We start from the raw sequence: 19,320 nt of genomic DNA on the forward strand, positions 1-19,320 counted from the left end.
TCTAAATTTGTGTTCTCTTTCTTTTTCGTATTGAGTTAATGAAAAGACAAGAATCTATGATCTATCGTATAGTGTTCCGAACATGACTGTATAGAAGTTTGAATTGTATAGAGACGGGTGTGCATGTTCTAGATGTGCAAAGCTTCATATTTAATGCTCAAAGACTTCCCTAAATTAGTACCAAATTCACGAAAGTGATGGATGAGATTTTAGAACCTTAATTATCTACCGACAAAAAAAAAAGCTTAATCTTTCATTGTTTTTAAAAAAAGAAGCTTAATTATCTTTTCTATTAAGCTGGAGTCTCGCAGTATCTCCAAATTATTATTATTTTTGATGCATTTTCACTCTGATTGTAATAGTGGTTCAAATCTCGTTGAGATGGGATGTTTTACTGTCCACCTGTCGAAATCCTCTAGTAACATCACTTGACTCGAGCAAAAAAGCTGAGTCTGACGAAAAAAGTTCAAGAAAGAGAGTATAATGTAAGTTAGGTCGCTGGAGTTTACACATATATCTATATGCTCGTCTCCTCCATTAACCACCAACAGAGTAAATTGGTAAACCTCTAACCGGCACCAAATTGAATCCTTAGGGTTTCCGCGCATCGAAAACTGTAGAAAATTAAGCTGGCAATTGGAGCTTTTTGTTGTTCTTCCAGCTGCAAACATAAAACAGAAGAGAACAGTCAAAGGCAGAAGTAGAGTTAGGAACAAAAGGAGAGGATAAGGTGATGGTTTTACCTAAGGAAATAATAGTAGAAGAAGTCGGCATAGAGCAATGTCTGGACAAGCCCCGCGATCCATGCTGCATCATCGTAATCACACACAGTCCATTTTGACATGTCAGATATACAAAGACCAACGGATATTCCACAAAGACAATGAGAAGGAGTGATGCATATTCAGGACATATGCTTTCTACAAGATACATGTGGCAAAGAAGCTACATATATGCTGCATCTATTGAAACGCTAAATTAAGCTAACAATGAAGAAGGTTAAGAGAGAGAGAGAGAGAGAGAGAGAGTCATACTTATCCAGTGAACAAAGTGGGGCTCAGTGAAGTAACGGTAGATCCAGTTTAGGATGTACAATCCCCTGTACCCACTGCAAGAAGATGACAATCAAGAGAAGTCAAAGGAAGAAGAAGCAATAACACTAATCAAAGAAAGCGAGCTTGTTGTACCCAAGGAGAAAAATGTATTGGCCAGTCAAGTTATCGATATTTCTAGTCCTTTGCAGCAAGACAAGCTGAGGTAATATAGCAACAGCTTCCAAGTACAATGAAAACGTCCAGAGCACCTCAAGAAAGGTGAACTTCTCGTGGATGAGAAGAGCCAAGACAAGGCAAGGAAGCACAAGGAACCAGTGGCGAAACGTATCCTGCTCCCTGTCGTAAGTCCTGTGGACAGCCTTATGGTACCTCATGTACCAGACAATCGAAAAGGAGCTCCCTAAGAAGACCAGCTTCATGAAGGTGTTGTAGACAGACACGAAGCTCGTGAAAATGTCCAAGTAACGCGTAGCGAACACAATGGCGTAGAGCTCTTGCGTCCTCAATGACACACCTGCAAATTAATTAACCGTTACAAACGAATCATTCAGATCATATGGTCAACGTCAATTTTAACCTAAACTTATCATCGGAATGGGAAATGAAGATACCGGCGCAGGATTTGATGGTGTGGATCTTGAGGAGCAAGACGAGAACACTGGCCAGGTGAGTCATATCACCTGCTAATCTGAAAATGTTCATCTTCCTTCGATCTCTCTCTTCTTCCTTCGTCTCCTTCCTTCTCTACACCACAATACGGGTTCGGCTCGTGCTAGATAGATCTCGTTGGTGCCGTTTCCACAAACTTCTTCTCCCGTGTTTTTGCTTTTTTTTCCTCTGGTAATGAAAGCCCATTACTTCTCGTTGTGGGCTTTGTTCTTTTGGGTAACGATATCTTATTACCCTACCCGATTTTATCGGTTTCATACCTAACCGGTGTGTATTTTGATTAACCGAAAATAAAATATACTTGCGTTTTATTACCTGCCTTGTAAATCTTCAAAACACGGTTTCAATATCAAACAATTCTATCACTATAACCTGTTTGATTTTCTCTGTGTCAACTGGTTACATAGCATAATTAAGAACAAACTGGATTGCAAAATGGCTATATCCTATATGTTGTGAATAATGTCGAATAAATCAAAAATAAAATTCAAACTACTATGGCTGAAATTCATTATCATACTAGCTAGTTTGAATCGATTTTGATCTGATTTTACATATAGTCAAGCAGATATCTAGATACAAAAGATCTAATCAGAATATCCTACATCGATATATTAAATAAAAAATACAGTTTTTACCCTATACAAAATATGGCAATTCTCCTAAAACACAAGTTTTTATCAAACACACAAGAAAATGATCAAAATGTCATTCAGTGAAGAGCAAAAAATACTAAGTAATCTTAATAATAATACATTTAATATAGCTACAAATATAAAAATATTTTTATTTTAAATTTTATACCATAGATGTTAGAGCCATTTGCACAGAAAATAGTCAATAATTATGAAATTTGCAAGGATAGAAAAGGGTAGTGGAATCCAACATTAGTAGGTCTAAAATACACTGATGGCCCTATTATTCATTTTGTTATGTTAAGAGGCAAGAGAATCCCGTAGAAATGATTTTCTTATGCAAAAAAAATAGTAGACCCCACTATTCAAGAAATATTATTTTATTTAAAATATTATTCTGTTTTCTTTCTTCTCTTGTTTTACTTTTCTCTCATTTTCTCAATTTTCTTTATTAGCTTTCATAATCTTCTTATTTCAACTATAATATTTACTATTATTACCATATGTAATCTGTTCACATAGCTTGCTAACAACGTTATCTATCCCGTCTAATAAAATATATAACCGTCTATTATATTTGGTGCTCATATAGCTTGCTAACAAAATATGAACCATTTAATAAAATACGAGGGTGTCTAATAAAATATGTAACTGTCGACTGACCCACTTGGCTACATCGCACGATTGAAAGATTTGGGGTTGATTCGCGAGGATGTTTCTGTAAGTCTAAAATGTTTGGGGTCAAATTGAAAAGAACTAGAACGCCAGGGACATGTCGTGCAAAAAAATAGAAAGTCACCATTGGATAGATCAACCTTTCTCTTCGCCGGATCTTGAGCTTGATGGAGATGGCAAGGAGGAGCACGATGGCAGTGCTTGAATCCGAGCATGACGACGTCGGTAGAGCAAAGCGACTAAAGATCCGGTGACGAAGGAGTACGCCGTGTAAATTTTGCAGCGGTCTCGCGACGGTCTCGACGTAAACATAGGTGGAAGGTGAAGCACCGTCGTGAAGGGATAAGCTTGACGGCGTACATTCTGACGCGGCAGTGGATGGAAGAAGTCGGAGCTCAGGTTCATGGCGAGTCGGAGGTGGTTGCAGAAGAGGACAAGTGAATCGATGTGAATTTTAAATGATTTCCGATGTAGATATAAAAGAAGGTTAAAAGTTTCAACGGAGAACACATTGTGGACTTACAAACATAGCGGAGAATAGGGGATCAGGTGGACTTCATAATCTTTTAACTAAGAGTTTGACGGAGAAAACAATGTGCATTTTTTAGATGAAAAAAGATGTAAGAGAAGAAGAACTGAAGAGTATCGATTAGTGTGAACATGCAACAACTCTTTGTTGTACATGTTGCGTATAATAGGTTAGGTAGGTGTTTATTAGACCAATATAATATACGTTGTATTGTAGCAGGAATAGGGATAGAAATGTCATTTAAAAAAAACACATCAGCAATAAAAACAACTTCCATTTGTGCAAATTATGGGGTTATGTTTGTAGACAGAGTACAATTACTCTAAAATTTAAGTCATACACTCTAAACTCTAAATTCTAAACATCCATCCACAAAAATCTAAATCATAATTCTCAACCAATTAACCTTAGTGATATGTGTATATTTATATATTTTAATGAATGCTAGTATGATCATTTTTTTTATCTGTGTTATTTTTATGTCATCGTGGGGGTATTTCTCTTGTTTCAAAAAATATAATTTTATATATAATTTATTTATTAATTTAAACTTATCTTGCATTTTTACGGTCTTAATATTTTATAAATAAAATGATCTAATATTTTTTTCAATCTGCCTTTTTCTTGATATATATTTACGTATTTGGTCGTACAATAATCAAAAATAGTAATCATATAAAAATCAATAGAAATATAATTATTATTTATTATAATAGTTTTTTCTTGTATATAATGGATACATTAAATATCATATATTTTCATTTTTATTATGTATATTAAATGAATTAATAATAATTTAATATAAAATACAAAATACAAATTATGTAGTTAATTAAAAGTACATATTAAAATTATTACTATAATACAAAGACATATTCATTCAAAATTCCAAATAGATTTTGAAATATTTTAATTAAGATAAAATGTGTAAAATATTAGAGTATCTTTTTATTAAATTGAAAAAAAATCAAATTTTACATAGCCGGATTATCATGATAATATCTTTTCTTTTGCCAAATGGATAGTTACATGGACAAGTACAAGTAGGATAATGTGAGAGGGAAGTGTTGCCATAACTTCACAATAAATTGTATGGTATGTAGGCTTGTTTTTAGATAGTCATTCAAAATACATTTATGGAGTATATATGTGTAAAAATAATTAAATGTAGAGTTCTAATTTATGCATTGGGGTTCTAGTTTAAATATGCATATCATTGTTATTTGAATATCAAAATTTGGTTTTTGGTGATTCTAATTTATGCATTATTATTGTTTGCAATTGCATAGTTGGCAGCAATAAAGTGAATGTCAAATGTCTGAATGGTTCGGAGATTTTCGTATTAATAATCAGACATATAAAATAGTTTGGCAATTACAAAGAGTAAAGAGATTGTTTAAACAAGGTCATCTATGAAAAATCTACAGCAGGTGAAACCAATAAGAACACAAAAGATTCAAGACCAACTGTTTCTTTATTAAGAATCACGTAAACAATCTTTTACAAAGACTTGTCTAATCCGAATTACACAACGCCACACGCGGCTTGTCACAGACCAATTCTTAATCTACCCTTTGCGTGAACCAAGCTCTGTAGATCACGTTTACAAATCACTCACTTCCTGAAACCCCAAAACCCATGTTTGTCTTTCTGTGAGAATATAACGTTGAAATCTTAACCTAATCCTAAGTCTAAGCTTTCCTATATATTGCCACCAATTCTTTTCAATTGTGCAATATCTCTTTTCCTAAAAATCAGCATCAACAAATCTTCCAATTTGTGATCTGAGGATATTCTAGTTTGTGAATCACGTCCAAACAAGATCAGCCAATGGAAACTCTCCACGTCATCACGTCTTAGTTCCTTCTGTCCACGTCGATGTGTTACACATTATCGTCCATGTGTAACACAACAGCAGCACGCCAAACTTCAACATTCTTTGATATGTCTGAGTCATACTCCAAAGAACCATATCAGTCAACACTCTCTCTGTATCAATGCACCAGCATGTCAAGCTCCAGATCCCTGAGCTTACAATCTAAACAAAGTCTTTTTGATGGGATTTAAGATCATCAAAAGGGGATCTCCTCTGAAGAGAAGAGGTTGTCCATGATGATTTGTGGTGGTGGTCGATGTTGACGATCTCTAAATGTAGAATGTTTATACGATTATGACTGTCTTTTGAATGAATAGTGATAGTTTTTCACATCAATACGATTTGTCAGTCACAAAGGTCTATTTTCTTATATAGGTTGGGCTTGATTTTGGTTCTAACATTCTAATGAGTCTTGTGTTAGACTAATCTCCAACAACTATGATCATTTGGAATGTTGTAAATACTGAAAGCATATTTGTATATTTTCAGTGAGAGAACTCGAATTAGTGAAATATTCCAAAGTGGTGATGCAAGGTAATGTTTTCGGACATATTCTAGTAAATGATGAGGACCATGAGGTTGGTTTCATGGGAAGGAGTTAATGATAGTAGATATGTTATTGGCGTCAAAATAATCTCCGAGTCCAGAAAAAAAATTTGAGAAGGCTCAATAGGGCTGGGCAAATAAACCGAACCCGAAAATCCGAACCGAACCCGATCCGATAAAAATGAATCCGAACCGATCCGAACCCGACATAAATACCGAATGGATCCTGTTTTTTGGTATTTTGGGTTATGGGTATTATCCGAACCGAATCCGTACCTAAATGGATATCCGATAGAACCCGAAACATTTAAAATCACAAAAAGAACTTCTACCAAATATGATCTTAATTCTTAATATGTATCCAAAATACTTTAAGATATTATTGAACTTCTAAAATAATTATATGTTACATGAAGATTGATGGTGGAATGTGGCGGTTGATGCCTGAAGTTTTTTGATTTTGGTTTTGTTTTTATTGAATAATATTTCTCATTTCATGAGAACTTATTTTTTGTTTTATGATTTCATTTATCTGGTTTTCTTTCTATCACTAACTATGTTTATCTTTTGCTTGATTTTCAATGATCACGTTTGATGTTTTTTCTTATTTTTGAATTGATTTTACTTATGTTTTGGCTATTAAAATATGTACAAATCATGTATTTTAAATCCGAAGAACCGATTTCATTTATGTTTTAGTTACAAAATAGGTACAAATCAGGTATTTTTAAACTGAAGAACCGACTGGGACCCGAACCCGAAAGTACAATGGGTTATACCGGTTCTTTGAAGATTTACTAACCCCGATCCGAACCCGATAGAACCCGAACCGGTCCCGAACCGAACTTTTATATAACCCGAATGGGGTTGATTTTGATAAACCCGAAAAACCGAAACCCGAATGGATAAAACCGAAACCCGATTGGGACCCCGAATGCCCATGCCTAAGGCTCAAGCGGAGCTTGGGTATTTAACATTGATACTTCTTTATGAGATGTTTAAAGTAAACACTTCAATTTTCTAAAGCTATCAGTTAAATCCAATGTGTAACAAAGACACTTGTCTTAACACGCAGCAAGTAGAGTTGTTAACCAGTGTACCTCTCAGTTAGGTGATTGTTGTTAGCCATAAGTATAGTCGGAAGATTGTTCACGTCTTGAACGACCACATATTGAACATCTTCCAACACACATCAGTGACAGCAGAATTAAATATGCAATTTATGGTCAACCATAAATTGTTTTCCTCTCCCAACTCCTCCATTGTACTTTGATTGCCATATTACCAAATGTAAAAGATAGATAGATGGGTTGGTGAAGTTTTTCAATAAAATGATTTATGTAAATAAAGTGTAACTTTTGGTTTATGTTTTCATGTTTTATATGAATATAAATAATTTAATTTCTTTTCCCAGTATGTTTTTCAATTTAAACTAAACTCTCGAGTAGTCTCTTCTATTTGTCGTGTTCTACGATGCTGATTAATGATATTTAGTGGTAATAGTTTAACTAACATTTTCTGGAAAAATAACAGAAAAACGGTTAACACTTCCATGAATCTGAGAGAGAGAGAATTCAACAAAGAGTTTCTCTTCAGTTTTCAACAACACATTACAACAAGAAATAAAACAACCTAAATATGATAATTAAAAGTGAAAAGAAAATGGCTAAAAGAGATCAAGAATTTCTGAAATGGAGGTGTTGCATAGAGGACAGTTTCCTCTTTGAACCCAAAGCTCTCTCGAACACAACCTGCAGAACGTATGACCACACGGTATAAACGCTGCTCCTTTGCTTCTTACCATACAAACACAACAGCTTATCTCCGCGGCCGCCGCCGTCTCCTCCACCACTCCTCTCTCCTCTTCCTCCCCGTCTCCTCCTACTCCTACCAAGCTCATTTGCCCTTCGTTCTCATCCAACAACTCCATCAACGACATCCTCGCCGGCTGCATGTCTGCCGTCACCGGCGGCGTTTCCTCTTCCCTCGCTGATAACGCTCTCTCCTCCGCCAACACCGCTCCTAACTGTAACCTCCCATCCGCCGTTACTCCGCCGCTGGAAGCAGACTCCGGTTGCGATTGTCCTCCTTCGTTTCTGGAGTTGGAGAGGAGAGAACCGAGCTGGTGACTGTCATTATCCCGGTTAAGGACAGGAGTATTCAAACTCGGGATAGGATTCGACGAGATCCAAACGGTAGCATTGCGTTTGAGGCGGAGCTTTTCGCGGAGAGACTTCCAAGCGGTCTTGTCTCGGTGGCTGCTGTAGTCGTGTCGGTGCTCTCTCTGCATTACATCAAGAAGTGTCCGATTCGATTGGTTCCTAGACGGCAGAGGCTGCGGCGGGGTTCCGTTTCTGTCGGCCATTAGAATAGCTTCGAGAGTCAACCCCGGTAACGAGCTCCGGCCAGTCTCCATACAATCTAGTAACGTCACTCTCAGCCTATCACCACCGTCCATTTGCATCATCTTTTACGGAGTCAAGAGAGAATATAGAATGAGATTGTGAACTGAAAAACAACGAAAAATAGCGTTAAAAAACAAAATCGAAGATTTTCTCGGGATAATCAAGGAGTGGAATAAACTTAGTAATCTCAGCTTTCCTAACTCAGATATCTAGGAAACTGAAATCGAAGCTAAAAGAATCAGTATCAACCCCTAGATGAAATCTTCCCGAGAAAAAAAAATTTCCCATGAAAAAACATTCAAAAATTAAAATCTTGCTACCATCATATATAAAAAAAATGAATTTTGCTGACCTTTTAATTCAGACTCATTTTACTATTCTCAGCTTCAAAGAAAACCATAGCTTCCCGAGAAAATTTCTAGAGTTTCTTACACTGAACAGATGAACACTTTGGCTTTCTTCGTTTGCAGCAGAATCCGAAATCCAAGAGCAGATCTGTAATAAATAGAATATACTTTTAAACTATTCTGGCAAAGAGAGAGAGAGAGAGAGAGAGAGAGATTAATTCCGATTCTTCTACTTTTTTAAAGATCAGTGTCAGACAGCAATCATATTACTTCACAGAAGAATATATATATATGTATATCTACGGATAGCTTCTTTTTTTTTTTTTGGCGAACTACAAATAGCTTTATTTACATAACATGATTGATACCTTTGAAGTTGAACTCTTTTCTTCTCGCTTTATCTTTATGTGAAAGAAGGAGAGTATATAAAAAAAGGAAAAAAATGTGTACAAGCACGAAGACGCCCACGATTGGTGGTGTTGGTGTAACGGGTAAACGTTATTTACTGTACCATGAGGTTTTGTAATTACTTATTTATCCATCCATTTACGTGTCTTTATTGATAATTCTTTTGATTTTTAGTGTTATTTTCGTGTGGACCATAAGGGTATTTATTACAGTTTTGGTCGCACACTACCGAAACTAACGATGGAGAGTCATTTGCTTGTCTGGAAAAGGAAAATTTGTTAACCACATGACAATTGCATTTGATTCTTGTCGGTTTTTTCCATTAACTTGTACTTCCACTGAAGTTAAAATCTTAGTTTTGGACTCAACATTTCAATATGTTTAGCTGATTTTTAATAAGATTGTACATTTCAAATATCGGGACAAAATATACAGATAAGAGATCGGGAGTAATAATTAGAATACAAAAAGTAGTACTTAAAAATATATCTAATAAAATATGAGATGAAATTTTGAGTAATTAGTTAGGACTTAGGATAAAAAAAAATACTAGGAGTCACATAACATACCTTTGGCAATTTTCATTAGAATTGTTGTTTAAACCATAAGTAAAATTTGTTTTCGTCAGAATTCATAGGTGTCACATGACCTCCTGCCGTAATGGTTGCTCCGCTACTGATTAAAATTATTATCTAAATATGCATTAATTTGGATAAAGATTAATTTAGTATACGTATTTTTGCTATATTTGAATTTTTTTAAAAATATTAAATTTTGAAATACCTATATAAGTAATTTGGATTTTAAGTTTTATGTCTGATATAATTTATATAAATCTAAGAAACTTCAAACGAATAATTATTTCATCAAAATGAATGTGAGAAAATTTTGGAAGACCTAAATTTCACCCACATAACATGTATATTTTGGAAATTTTGTTGATGTTTTCAATTATAGTAATTGTCGTATAAACATGATTTGCATAGTACATTTTATTATATGTTTTTGTGAGTAATAGTTGTTGGCCTTACATTTTGTTTGTAAGTAGTTGGTGACGGGAAGCCCTTGTGTTAATCTTAAACTTTAAGGAGTTGATCGTTAGTCCAGAGGCTTGTGAAAGATGATCATTATAAGTCGTAAACCATTAATCTACAAGTTAAACCCGACAAGAAAGAATTCGTCTAGACTGAGCCGGTTTTACATTTGTAGTGCTTTCAGAGTTTTTAATACTCTATCCATTTCAAATTATATGATGTTTTAGAAGATTTATGTTGTTTTAAAATATATAATGTTTTGAGATTTTAAGAATAATTTTTACTTTATCAGAAACTGTTCAACCAATAAAATTTTACGGTCTTTTTTTATAATTGGTTGAATGATTTTAAAATTATATCTTTAAAATTGCTTTATAGAAAAATATAATGTTTTGAACTTTGTGCAATAAGCAAAACATCATATATCATGAAAAGATGGATTATTGAATAGAGGAAACAGTCACCAAACAATAACTACCCCTAACAACTTCAGTTAGGCTTAACCATATTTACGGACTAATTAATCCACTAATGAGACAAATATGCTTCATATTTTCCAAGTTATAGTTCAATAGTTAGTTAGAGTTTTACTCTACACTTTCACAAAACAAAAAACTGATTTATAGTAACAAATGATAACGAGGGTGCCCCATTTGTTCAAAACATTTAAGGGCCCCAACACATTGAAGACCATCATGTTGGATCAAGACTAATGGCCAGCCATAACATCATTCGTACCATGATTTTCGGTTTGATTGCCGTCATTCTGAGAATTGAGATTCTTCAAAACAGTATTTATCCAAATTATCATATTTTCGACCGTGTATAATATTCTTTCATTTTCAAAGGAACAAGTATATCATCAATTATATGCTGTGTAAACAAGATTAGTAAAAGCATTGTTATCGGTAAATATTTTTTCCCAAATCTCTCAACTATTTAATATCAATAAAAATAAATACTAAAGTTAAAATTTTAAATCAATATTATTAAAAGGAAATAAATTTTAATAAATCAACTTAAAAAGGTTGTTGGATCTATCTATATTTATTACTATTTATTATTTAACTGTTTAGCCATATAATAGTTAATCTAACTATAACTATGCAATATCAATCAATGCTTCGTACCCTATATTATCTCCTATAATTAACCGGAAGTTATAACTAAATATATTTTAATCACATATCGTTTTTCCACTTCGAGATATTCACATTCTTCCATATTATTATTATACTTTCCATATGCAAAGTTGTTCTGCGATATGTCAATTATATATATATATATATATTTATATTGATTGTAACATTAAGAAAAAGTGAATTACTCATGTGAACATGAATCTTAATAGTATTTAATTACAAATTTAATTTAATTAATAGATAAAATAAGCCTAGTGTATGCATCTAAGAGAAAAAAATAAATAATGATCGTCACAAAACCTATAAATTAAAATACATAGCATAAATACAATGTATTTATTATTTGATACGACAAATTCAAATATTATAAGTTTTTTTTTGTCGGATCAACCGGTGTCGGTTTATAGGTTAATAACAAATTTTTGGATTTTATCGTATTTTTAGTTAATAGATTTTCATTATATCCAAATTTTGTAAAAACATACCAATTGGTAAAACCTATAATAGAAGAACATAGTTAGTTTGGATTATATACGGTCACCAGGTTTAGCGTTCGATCACGGGTTTGGATCAAATATAAAATAATGCTTATATTTTTTTCATTTATAAACCACATATATACTCCACTAAAATGATTTAAATAATTTGTAAAAATAGAATATATTCTTCGCACTATTTAAATGTAGATGTACTATTATCCCTCATTATTTGGTTTTAGTTTGGGTATTTTGGTTTTAGGTGTTCTGATTATAAAATTTAGAAACTGTTCAGGTATTTACAAAGTTTAGTTTGGTTTCAATTGGGTTGTTTAGTTCTTTGGCTAGGTTTAGTAGCAAAGTTGGAAATGGCTAATTTGCAGAAAGATATGGGTCCGATTCAATTCCGGTTTGATTCTGATTTTTGGGTGATTTTTATAAAAACAAATCAGATAATTTGAGGGTTTTCAGTTTAGATATCAAGTAATTTGGATTATTCAGATAAAATAAGGATAATTTAAACATTTTGAATAAAAAATATTTGGATAATTTGTTTTTCTGGGTAATTTTATTTATAAATAGTATTGTTAGGGTATTTGGTCATTTATGAATTAAATATAATTAATATATGTAAATATATAATTTGCATTTTAAAATTCAGAAACCAATTTGATTCTCAGTTCGATTTCAATTTTCCGGTTACATGCATATATTATCTGCTCGGTTACTTATGAAATTCAGTCCAATTTTCGTTTTTTTTTATTTGGTACAGTTTGATTCGATGTTCTAGATAAGTATGCTAAAACTTATACACTATCTTATAGAAATTCGTTTAAAACAATTATTTAATTTCAAAAACAAATCCGCACTTTTTAAGCGCAGATCAAAATCTAGTAAAATAATTATAACCACTCACACCATTACAAATAAGTATGAAAGTTTTTCATGATATGTTTGAATCTATTAAACGACAGATTCAGATATCAAAACATAAAAATATTTAGATCCAAGTCCCTAAGTCCATATTTAACTACTCAAATCAAGATTTGTAAGTTTTGAATATCCGTTTAAAAGTTAAGATATTCAATAATATCCAAATTCAAATATTTTTTAAAATATATTAAGAAAGTTAAACAACAGTAAACTAAAACTTTATATAACAACAAGATATGAGCCCATTGCGTTGCAACGGGTTTTTGTTTGATGTTTTAATTTAATACTAGATTTTGACCCGTGCTTTCAAAGCGCGAGATTATTTTCAAAACATTCCAAATTTATTTGATATATATTTGTATTTTAATTGTATCTACACTTAGATATTACAAATAAAAATTATATTCAATGTTTTGAAATCCGACCCGGCCCAGCAGTTAAATAACCAAATTCGGTGGTTCATATGTAATCCATTTTAGTTTTCAAAAAAAAAAACTGTTATTTAAAAATTCTATAAAACCCGTAACAACCGCTAAAACCCGAGATCTGGTTATCGGTTGAATTGATAAATGACCCAATATGTAATCCGGTTTGATTTATTATTATATTTAGAGTATTGTAATATATATTCATGAACGTTCAGATGAATAGTGAATATATTATGAAATTGATATTCCAATTTTAATACAATTTTAGTCCAACTAAAATTCAATCTTGTTAATGGATTAATATTTGAGTGGATGCATACTAAAAATAAAATAGATTTGAGCATCAATAATGTGTATACGTCTATTACAAATTAATGATTTACGTTTGCAAAAAAAATATAATTGTGTATTTAGTTAGTTTACTTTTGTTATTCACATATTATTAGATACTTTTTGATGTTTTGTATATGGCTTATTTTAAATTTAAAAGTTAATTTCATTATTCGCATTAGAAATGTAAATATTTATTATTTTAATTTTGATATATATTTTTATTATATTTAGTTCTTAATTTTTATAATTTATAGATATAATTATATTTTAAGAGAATTAAAATATTGACTCTTACTCTCGGACTTCAATTTATGTTAATGTAATGTTTTATGATATATTTGTGTTAATATATTTGTTCAATTGGTTTATATTTGATATATATATTACATGTCTGTTTGAGTAACCCGTAAAAAATATATTCATTAAACTATCAATAGTAACATGTTTCATCATATAATTACTATTTATATTTATTTTATAATATATATTTTTATAGATATATATTAATACTCTAACTATAAGAATTATATTTTTATGTATTTGGTGAGGGTTTTGAACAATTTGTTTTTTTTTTGCATTTGGATTAATATATAGTTGTATATATACGAATGAATAGATATATATATATATATATAATTATTTATTACATTAATAACTAAAATATAATTGATTAGTTATTTGAATTTCGAATTAATATAAATTAAATTCATTAGTTTAAAAAATAATTGATTAGTTAGTTAGTTCCTTAATTTTAGGTATGATATATATTTAACAATTAAATTAGATATGAGTAGAAATAATATGAAATATAATTAAATATAATGGTCCAACCTAGACTATTTGTAAGTAAATAAAATTGCTTATGTTTTGATAGTATTGATAAATCATAAAATAATAAATTATTTTATTATAGTATTATGATTTTTTTTTGCATATATTGTTTGAGATTTATTTTATAACTAGTGTTTGCCCTGTGCTACGCACAGGAAAAAAAATCTTACTAAAATAAACACATTTATTTTTTCTTACTAAAATAAACACAATAGCTTTAACATATAAGTTTAACATGTATTAAAATTAAATTTTTGGGTTAAAAGTGTACTAAACCACATAGATCATCTCTTAATATTTTTAGGTGTCAAGAGATGACAAAGAATGTTATATATATTTGCATAGTCATAAATTATGTATAATATACATCTAGAAAATAATAACAATTTACGGCAGTAATAAATTAAAATATCTTTGTTTACATATTACTTTAATCTCCTCTACACAAAACACTGCGGATATGCTATCATCAATCTTCACATTAATAAGGTAAGATGTTCTAGCCTTTTTTTTATTACCTTATATCCATGATAAACCAAAAAATATCACCCACAAAACTCAATAACATTGCAACTTTCCATGGTTAACTGAAAGAAAAGTGATAAAATATTTACTTTAGTATTTCCATGGTCTGATTTTTAGAATCTATTTATACAGCCTGGTTGTCCCTAACTTTTTTATGAATAATCCACTAAAACGAACTTCAAGCTGAGTCATACAAAAAGAATAAGAAGAATGACATTGAGAAGATAAATTTGAATTGGAATAAAAATATTCATAATGCTATCTATTTGTTGCTAACACAAAACCCAAAAAAAATTGAAGAGATGAAACGATTGAGAATAAAGAAGGGAGTGCAAATAGGAAAGAACTGAATGCTATCTATTTGTGTTCATTTTCTTTAGAGACAGTTTGTTTATTTTTAAGACTGTTTTATTTTGCGATAGATTCAGATTTTTTTTTATGTTGATAACTATCAAATTATATGATTTTAATGTCGATGATTTACCCCTTCAGCCACCTCTGACGTTATAGTGATGATTCATCAAATCTTGAGTTGAGCGGAATTGCAAGTCTTTGTCATCTTCTTTCACATTTGTTCTCTCCATCTATAGCAAAAATGTAAAATAATCTTTTAAAACATAATTGACAAAAACATAGAAAACTGATATCTATAAATTAATAAGCAATAGGTTACGTAGTAGTGATTATGGTTGCACAATGCACATGGGTAATAAATATAAACGTAAACGTTATATTATTGTTGGAGGACTATGAAACACTTACTTCTTCCTTTTGATAACGTGATGTACCTATTTATTTTGATAATTCAACCTCAAATGAAATGTAAAGAAAAAAGTTTGAAGGATTTTGTTTGTTAGAGATACAACGTAGAAGAAAGTGGAGATGATTTGATACTTATACAGGAGATGAAGAAAACAGTTTCAGAGGAGGATGTGAGTTAACGTGGGTAACTTTTTTTGAGAAAAAATTGGAATATAGGTAGTTACAAATTTTTTTTTTTTTGAACAAAAGGTAGTTACAAATTTAAATTGCATAAAAATAAGAGATAAAAACAAATCAATTAATTTTTTACAACTTTTCCACGTGGCATTATTTTATTTGTCAGGCGACTTGCGCTTTAGTATATAAGGGATTAAAACCCGTTTTCACTCATAAGTTCAAGTTAATATTTTTGTATTTTATAATCATGGTGCATAGATGAGTTGTTATAAACTTTATACTCATGATTAGAGAAAATAGTATATATAAACATTTAAACTGAACACAATATAAGAAATGAAAAGTGAAAAGAAATGAAAGTTAATTAGGACATCGAAATTCCTGTGGAGGTTTTTGAGGATGTTGCGCCACTATGAAAGAGTTGTGTGGTTGGGTATTTCATGGGTGACTCGCCGTTTATCGGATCAATTCATTCTACGGTAAACAGGATATGGAGCTCTCAAAAATCAAAGATTGACGTCCAGTTCATTAGCAAAAGAACAGTTCTCTTCAGGATTGAAGATGAGCTGGTGAGGAAGCGGGTCTTGAGGAGGAAGTACTGGCACATTGCTAATGTTCCATTAGTGGTCAGTGAGTGGAATCCAGAAATGCTCAGGCTCCCCCAGATCTTAGTGCTCTGCCTCTGTGGGTGGATTTGGTGAATGTTCCAGGCTACCTCTACTCGTTGGATGGACTTCGTTTCTTATCTCGTACTACAGGGAAATTTGTGAAGCTCCATCCAAACACTGAAAGATGTGTGCATATGGATGTGGCAAGGGTGTTGGTGGAGGTAAACTTGATGAAACCGCTGCCTCAGAAAATCTGTTTCAACAATAGAGATCAGGAAATGGTCACTGTGCAGGTACACTATCCATAAAAACTGAACACAATACCTAACCACAGGTACACTAGAAAAGGTCACTGTGCAGGTACACTACCCATGGTTTTGGGAAGACTTAATTTTTAAGCGGGAAAATAAAATATAAACAGGAAATTTAAGCGGAAAACTTAAAATTTAAGTGAAAATTCAAAACTTTAAATCTCATGAAAATTCAAAAATATATCTTATGATCTAAGAAGACATATTAAACCATATAACTTGATAATCTTGAAGTTACGTAACACTTTTGAAAGTTAAAATAAATATCTTAAAGCTAAATACTCGAATTAGCTAGAAACATTATAAACACGAATGTTGCTAACCTCATAATTAATATCAATTAATTTATAAATTTCATTTAGAAGCCCCAATATCGATTAATATACATGAATTAACAAGAAAATGTTAAAAAGCCTTTATAGTTTTAAGGAAAATGAAAATTTATTAAACATTAACGTAGAAGACTTCCACAAAAGTCGTCTGCCAGAAGATTTCCAAAAAGTCTTCCATTTAGGTCATTTTTGCAATTGAAAATTTACAAAGGAAGACTTCCATAGAAGTCTACTCTACATCAAACTTCTTTGGAAGTATTCCTTTGTAAATATCGGCTTACTTTTGTTTTTGAAAAAATCTCGAAAATACCAGAGAAGACTTACCGGTAAGTTTTCTAGAATAAACATGTTAGTTTTGTAATTGAGCGAATTGTGTCAGAAATTTGATTTTTTCTAGAAGACTTACATGAAAGTCTTCCACCAGAAAAATAAAACTAAAATAATACATTTAACTAGACGACTTAAATAATACATGTAAGTCGTCTCAGGTTACTGTTGCAATTGAAAAATAAAATTCAAATATTTAGTTTTAATTAGAAGACTTCCTTGTAAGTCTTCCGGAAGACTTACATTGAAGTCGTCTAATTAAAATTAAATATTTAAGTTTTATTTTACAATTGCAAAAGTAACCGAACGACTTTCACCAACAGTGAGAAGACTTCCACCGAGAGTTCAAAAGACTTAGAGGGAAGTCTTCCGCCGGAAGTGTAAGACTTCCGGAAGACTTCTGTGTAAGTCATCTAGAGAAAGTCAAATTTTTGACACAATCGTCAATTGCAAAACTAACTTGTTTATCCTAGAAGACTCACCAGGAAGTCTTCTCTGGTATTTACAAGATTTTTTTGTTAACAAAGAAAAGTTGGAAGACTTCCAAAGAAGTCGTCTTTAAAAACGCACATAAAGTAAATTACAAAACTAACATCTGCATTGACCAGAAGACTTCCGTATAAGTCTTCTACGATCAGAAAGACTTAACGGAGTACGTCTCCGACGAATATATCTGAAAAAAAAACAATTTCATACTTTCAATCAGTGATATAACTTGATTAACTTCTCTTATAACACAAAACTTCTCCACAAAACATATCCACTTGTTAATGACCAAGATCATGAGTTTGAACCTTACAAAGTTTAGAATCAAAATCTTGGATTTTTTTTTGATGAATATAGGGAGAAAGTGAAATAGATGTAGTTTGTGTGCATAAGTAATGAGATATGAAGAGTAAAAATCGAAACTTTGGTGCATTAAAAACTTCAAATTGGTTGTTCATGGTAGGTTGGTGTATTGATGGCAATGGCAATATTGTAAATACTTGATGAATATGAGGTTGATAGAGTAAAACACTCATTTTCGAAAAAAAAGAAAAAAAAAGTAATGACATTTTTGTGAATAATCCGAAATTCTGGGGTGAATATAGCAAATGAAAGTTTCAAAAAAATCATGGGTTAGTTTGTGTTTGACTTTTTGTTTTGAGTCATATTTGAAAAAGCCCTATATTCTATATGTTTGGAGTCGCTTTGGTGTTGTTTTGTGTTATACATGGTCTATGTTTTGAGTCATGTTTTGGAATACATTGCAAAGATATAATTTTGATGATTCAGGACCCTAAAACATGGTCGAGGTTCTCCACAAAATTAGGTGAACATCGTTTCAACGAAGATTTAAGAACTTCAAAATCTTTTACATATCAAAGGAGCATAATGAGACAGTAGATGGTTTACCTAGGATAGCTCGGATCTTTTCCGTAGTTTGATTTGTGTTGGTTTTTTTTTATTCCGCTTTGGATTCGTAGACCAATTCCTGGAGTAATCCCTTATATATTAATTGAGAAGCATTACAACATTTTTTTTGTAGCCACATGTCATCACTATAATGATTATTAGAATCCTTAGAGAAATATGTTGGTCTATCAAAATATATACTAAGCTTTTTATTAAACTAACCATAAATACATTATTAATGTGTTTCATTATTTCCTTCAATAAAATTACATAATTTTCTAATGTGGCTAAAGTATATATGACAATTAATGATTTTGAATAATAAAGATTTGATAAAAATAAGTACATCTTATATTATATTTTTTTTAATTTTAAACTATTGAAATAAATTAAACAACCATATTAACCATATAATAAATATTTAGATTTTTCTGTATATGTTATATTTTGATTTTTTTAAAACAAGTATAAATTACTAAAAGTGTTAAAAGTCTCACATTCAAGTTTTGTGATCCATGATTTAAAATTTTTGTTATGACATGATACAAATGATTACAAAAT

At 31.3% G+C, this 19,320-nt stretch overlaps 2 protein-coding genes and 1 long non-coding RNA gene across 10 annotated transcripts; all 3 read right to left on the reverse strand.

Annotated features, from left to right (window-relative positions):
• Positions 1-350: 350 nt before the first annotated feature.
• Positions 351-3,742, reverse strand: LOC103828588 (ER lumen protein-retaining receptor B). Its single transcript, XM_009104193.3, has 5 exons — positions 1,667-3,742; positions 1,188-1,569; positions 1,035-1,108; positions 744-807; positions 351-661 (listed from the first exon to the last, which is right to left on the reverse strand). Exons 1-5 carry the CDS (start codon positions 1,755-1,757, stop codon positions 625-627), a joined length of 648 nt encoding a protein of 215 aa, XP_009102441.1. The 5' UTR covers positions 1,758-3,742; the 3' UTR covers positions 351-624.
• A 3,770-nt stretch (positions 3,743-7,512) lies between these two features.
• LOC103828589 (putative E3 ubiquitin-protein ligase XBAT35) lies at positions 7,513-9,251 on the reverse strand. 8 transcript variants are annotated; one of them, XM_009104200.3, is made up of 3 exons: positions 9,106-9,251; positions 8,743-8,885; positions 7,513-8,452 (listed from the first exon to the last, which is right to left on the reverse strand). In XM_009104200.3, the coding sequence occupies exon 3, from the start codon at positions 8,450-8,452 to the stop codon at positions 7,652-7,654; it is 801 nt and encodes a 266-aa protein (XP_009102448.1). In that variant the 5' UTR covers positions 8,743-8,885; positions 9,106-9,251; the 3' UTR covers positions 7,513-7,651. The 8 variants fall into 8 exon arrangements, with proteins under 8 accessions (XP_009102448.1, XP_009102442.1, XP_009102445.1 ...); XM_009104194.2 differs by having other exon boundaries at positions 7,513-8,493; positions 9,106-9,248; XM_009104197.2 differs by having other exon boundaries at positions 7,513-8,493; positions 8,823-8,885; positions 9,106-9,219.
• Positions 9,252-14,609: 5,358 nt separating this feature from the next.
• On the reverse strand, positions 14,610-19,048 carry LOC117126870. Its single transcript, XR_004449605.1, has 2 exons — positions 18,760-19,048; positions 14,610-16,647 (listed from the first exon to the last, which is right to left on the reverse strand). It is a non-coding gene; the product is annotated as an uncharacterized LOC117126870 (long non-coding RNA).
• Between the last annotated feature and the right edge of the window lie 272 nt (positions 19,049-19,320).

Source organism: Brassica rapa, chromosome A07 (genome assembly GCF_000309985.2).
Source record: "Brassica rapa cultivar Chiifu-401-42 chromosome A07, CAAS_Brap_v3.01, whole genome shotgun sequence".
NCBI lineage: Eukaryota > Viridiplantae > Streptophyta > Magnoliopsida > Brassicales > Brassicaceae > Brassica > Brassica rapa.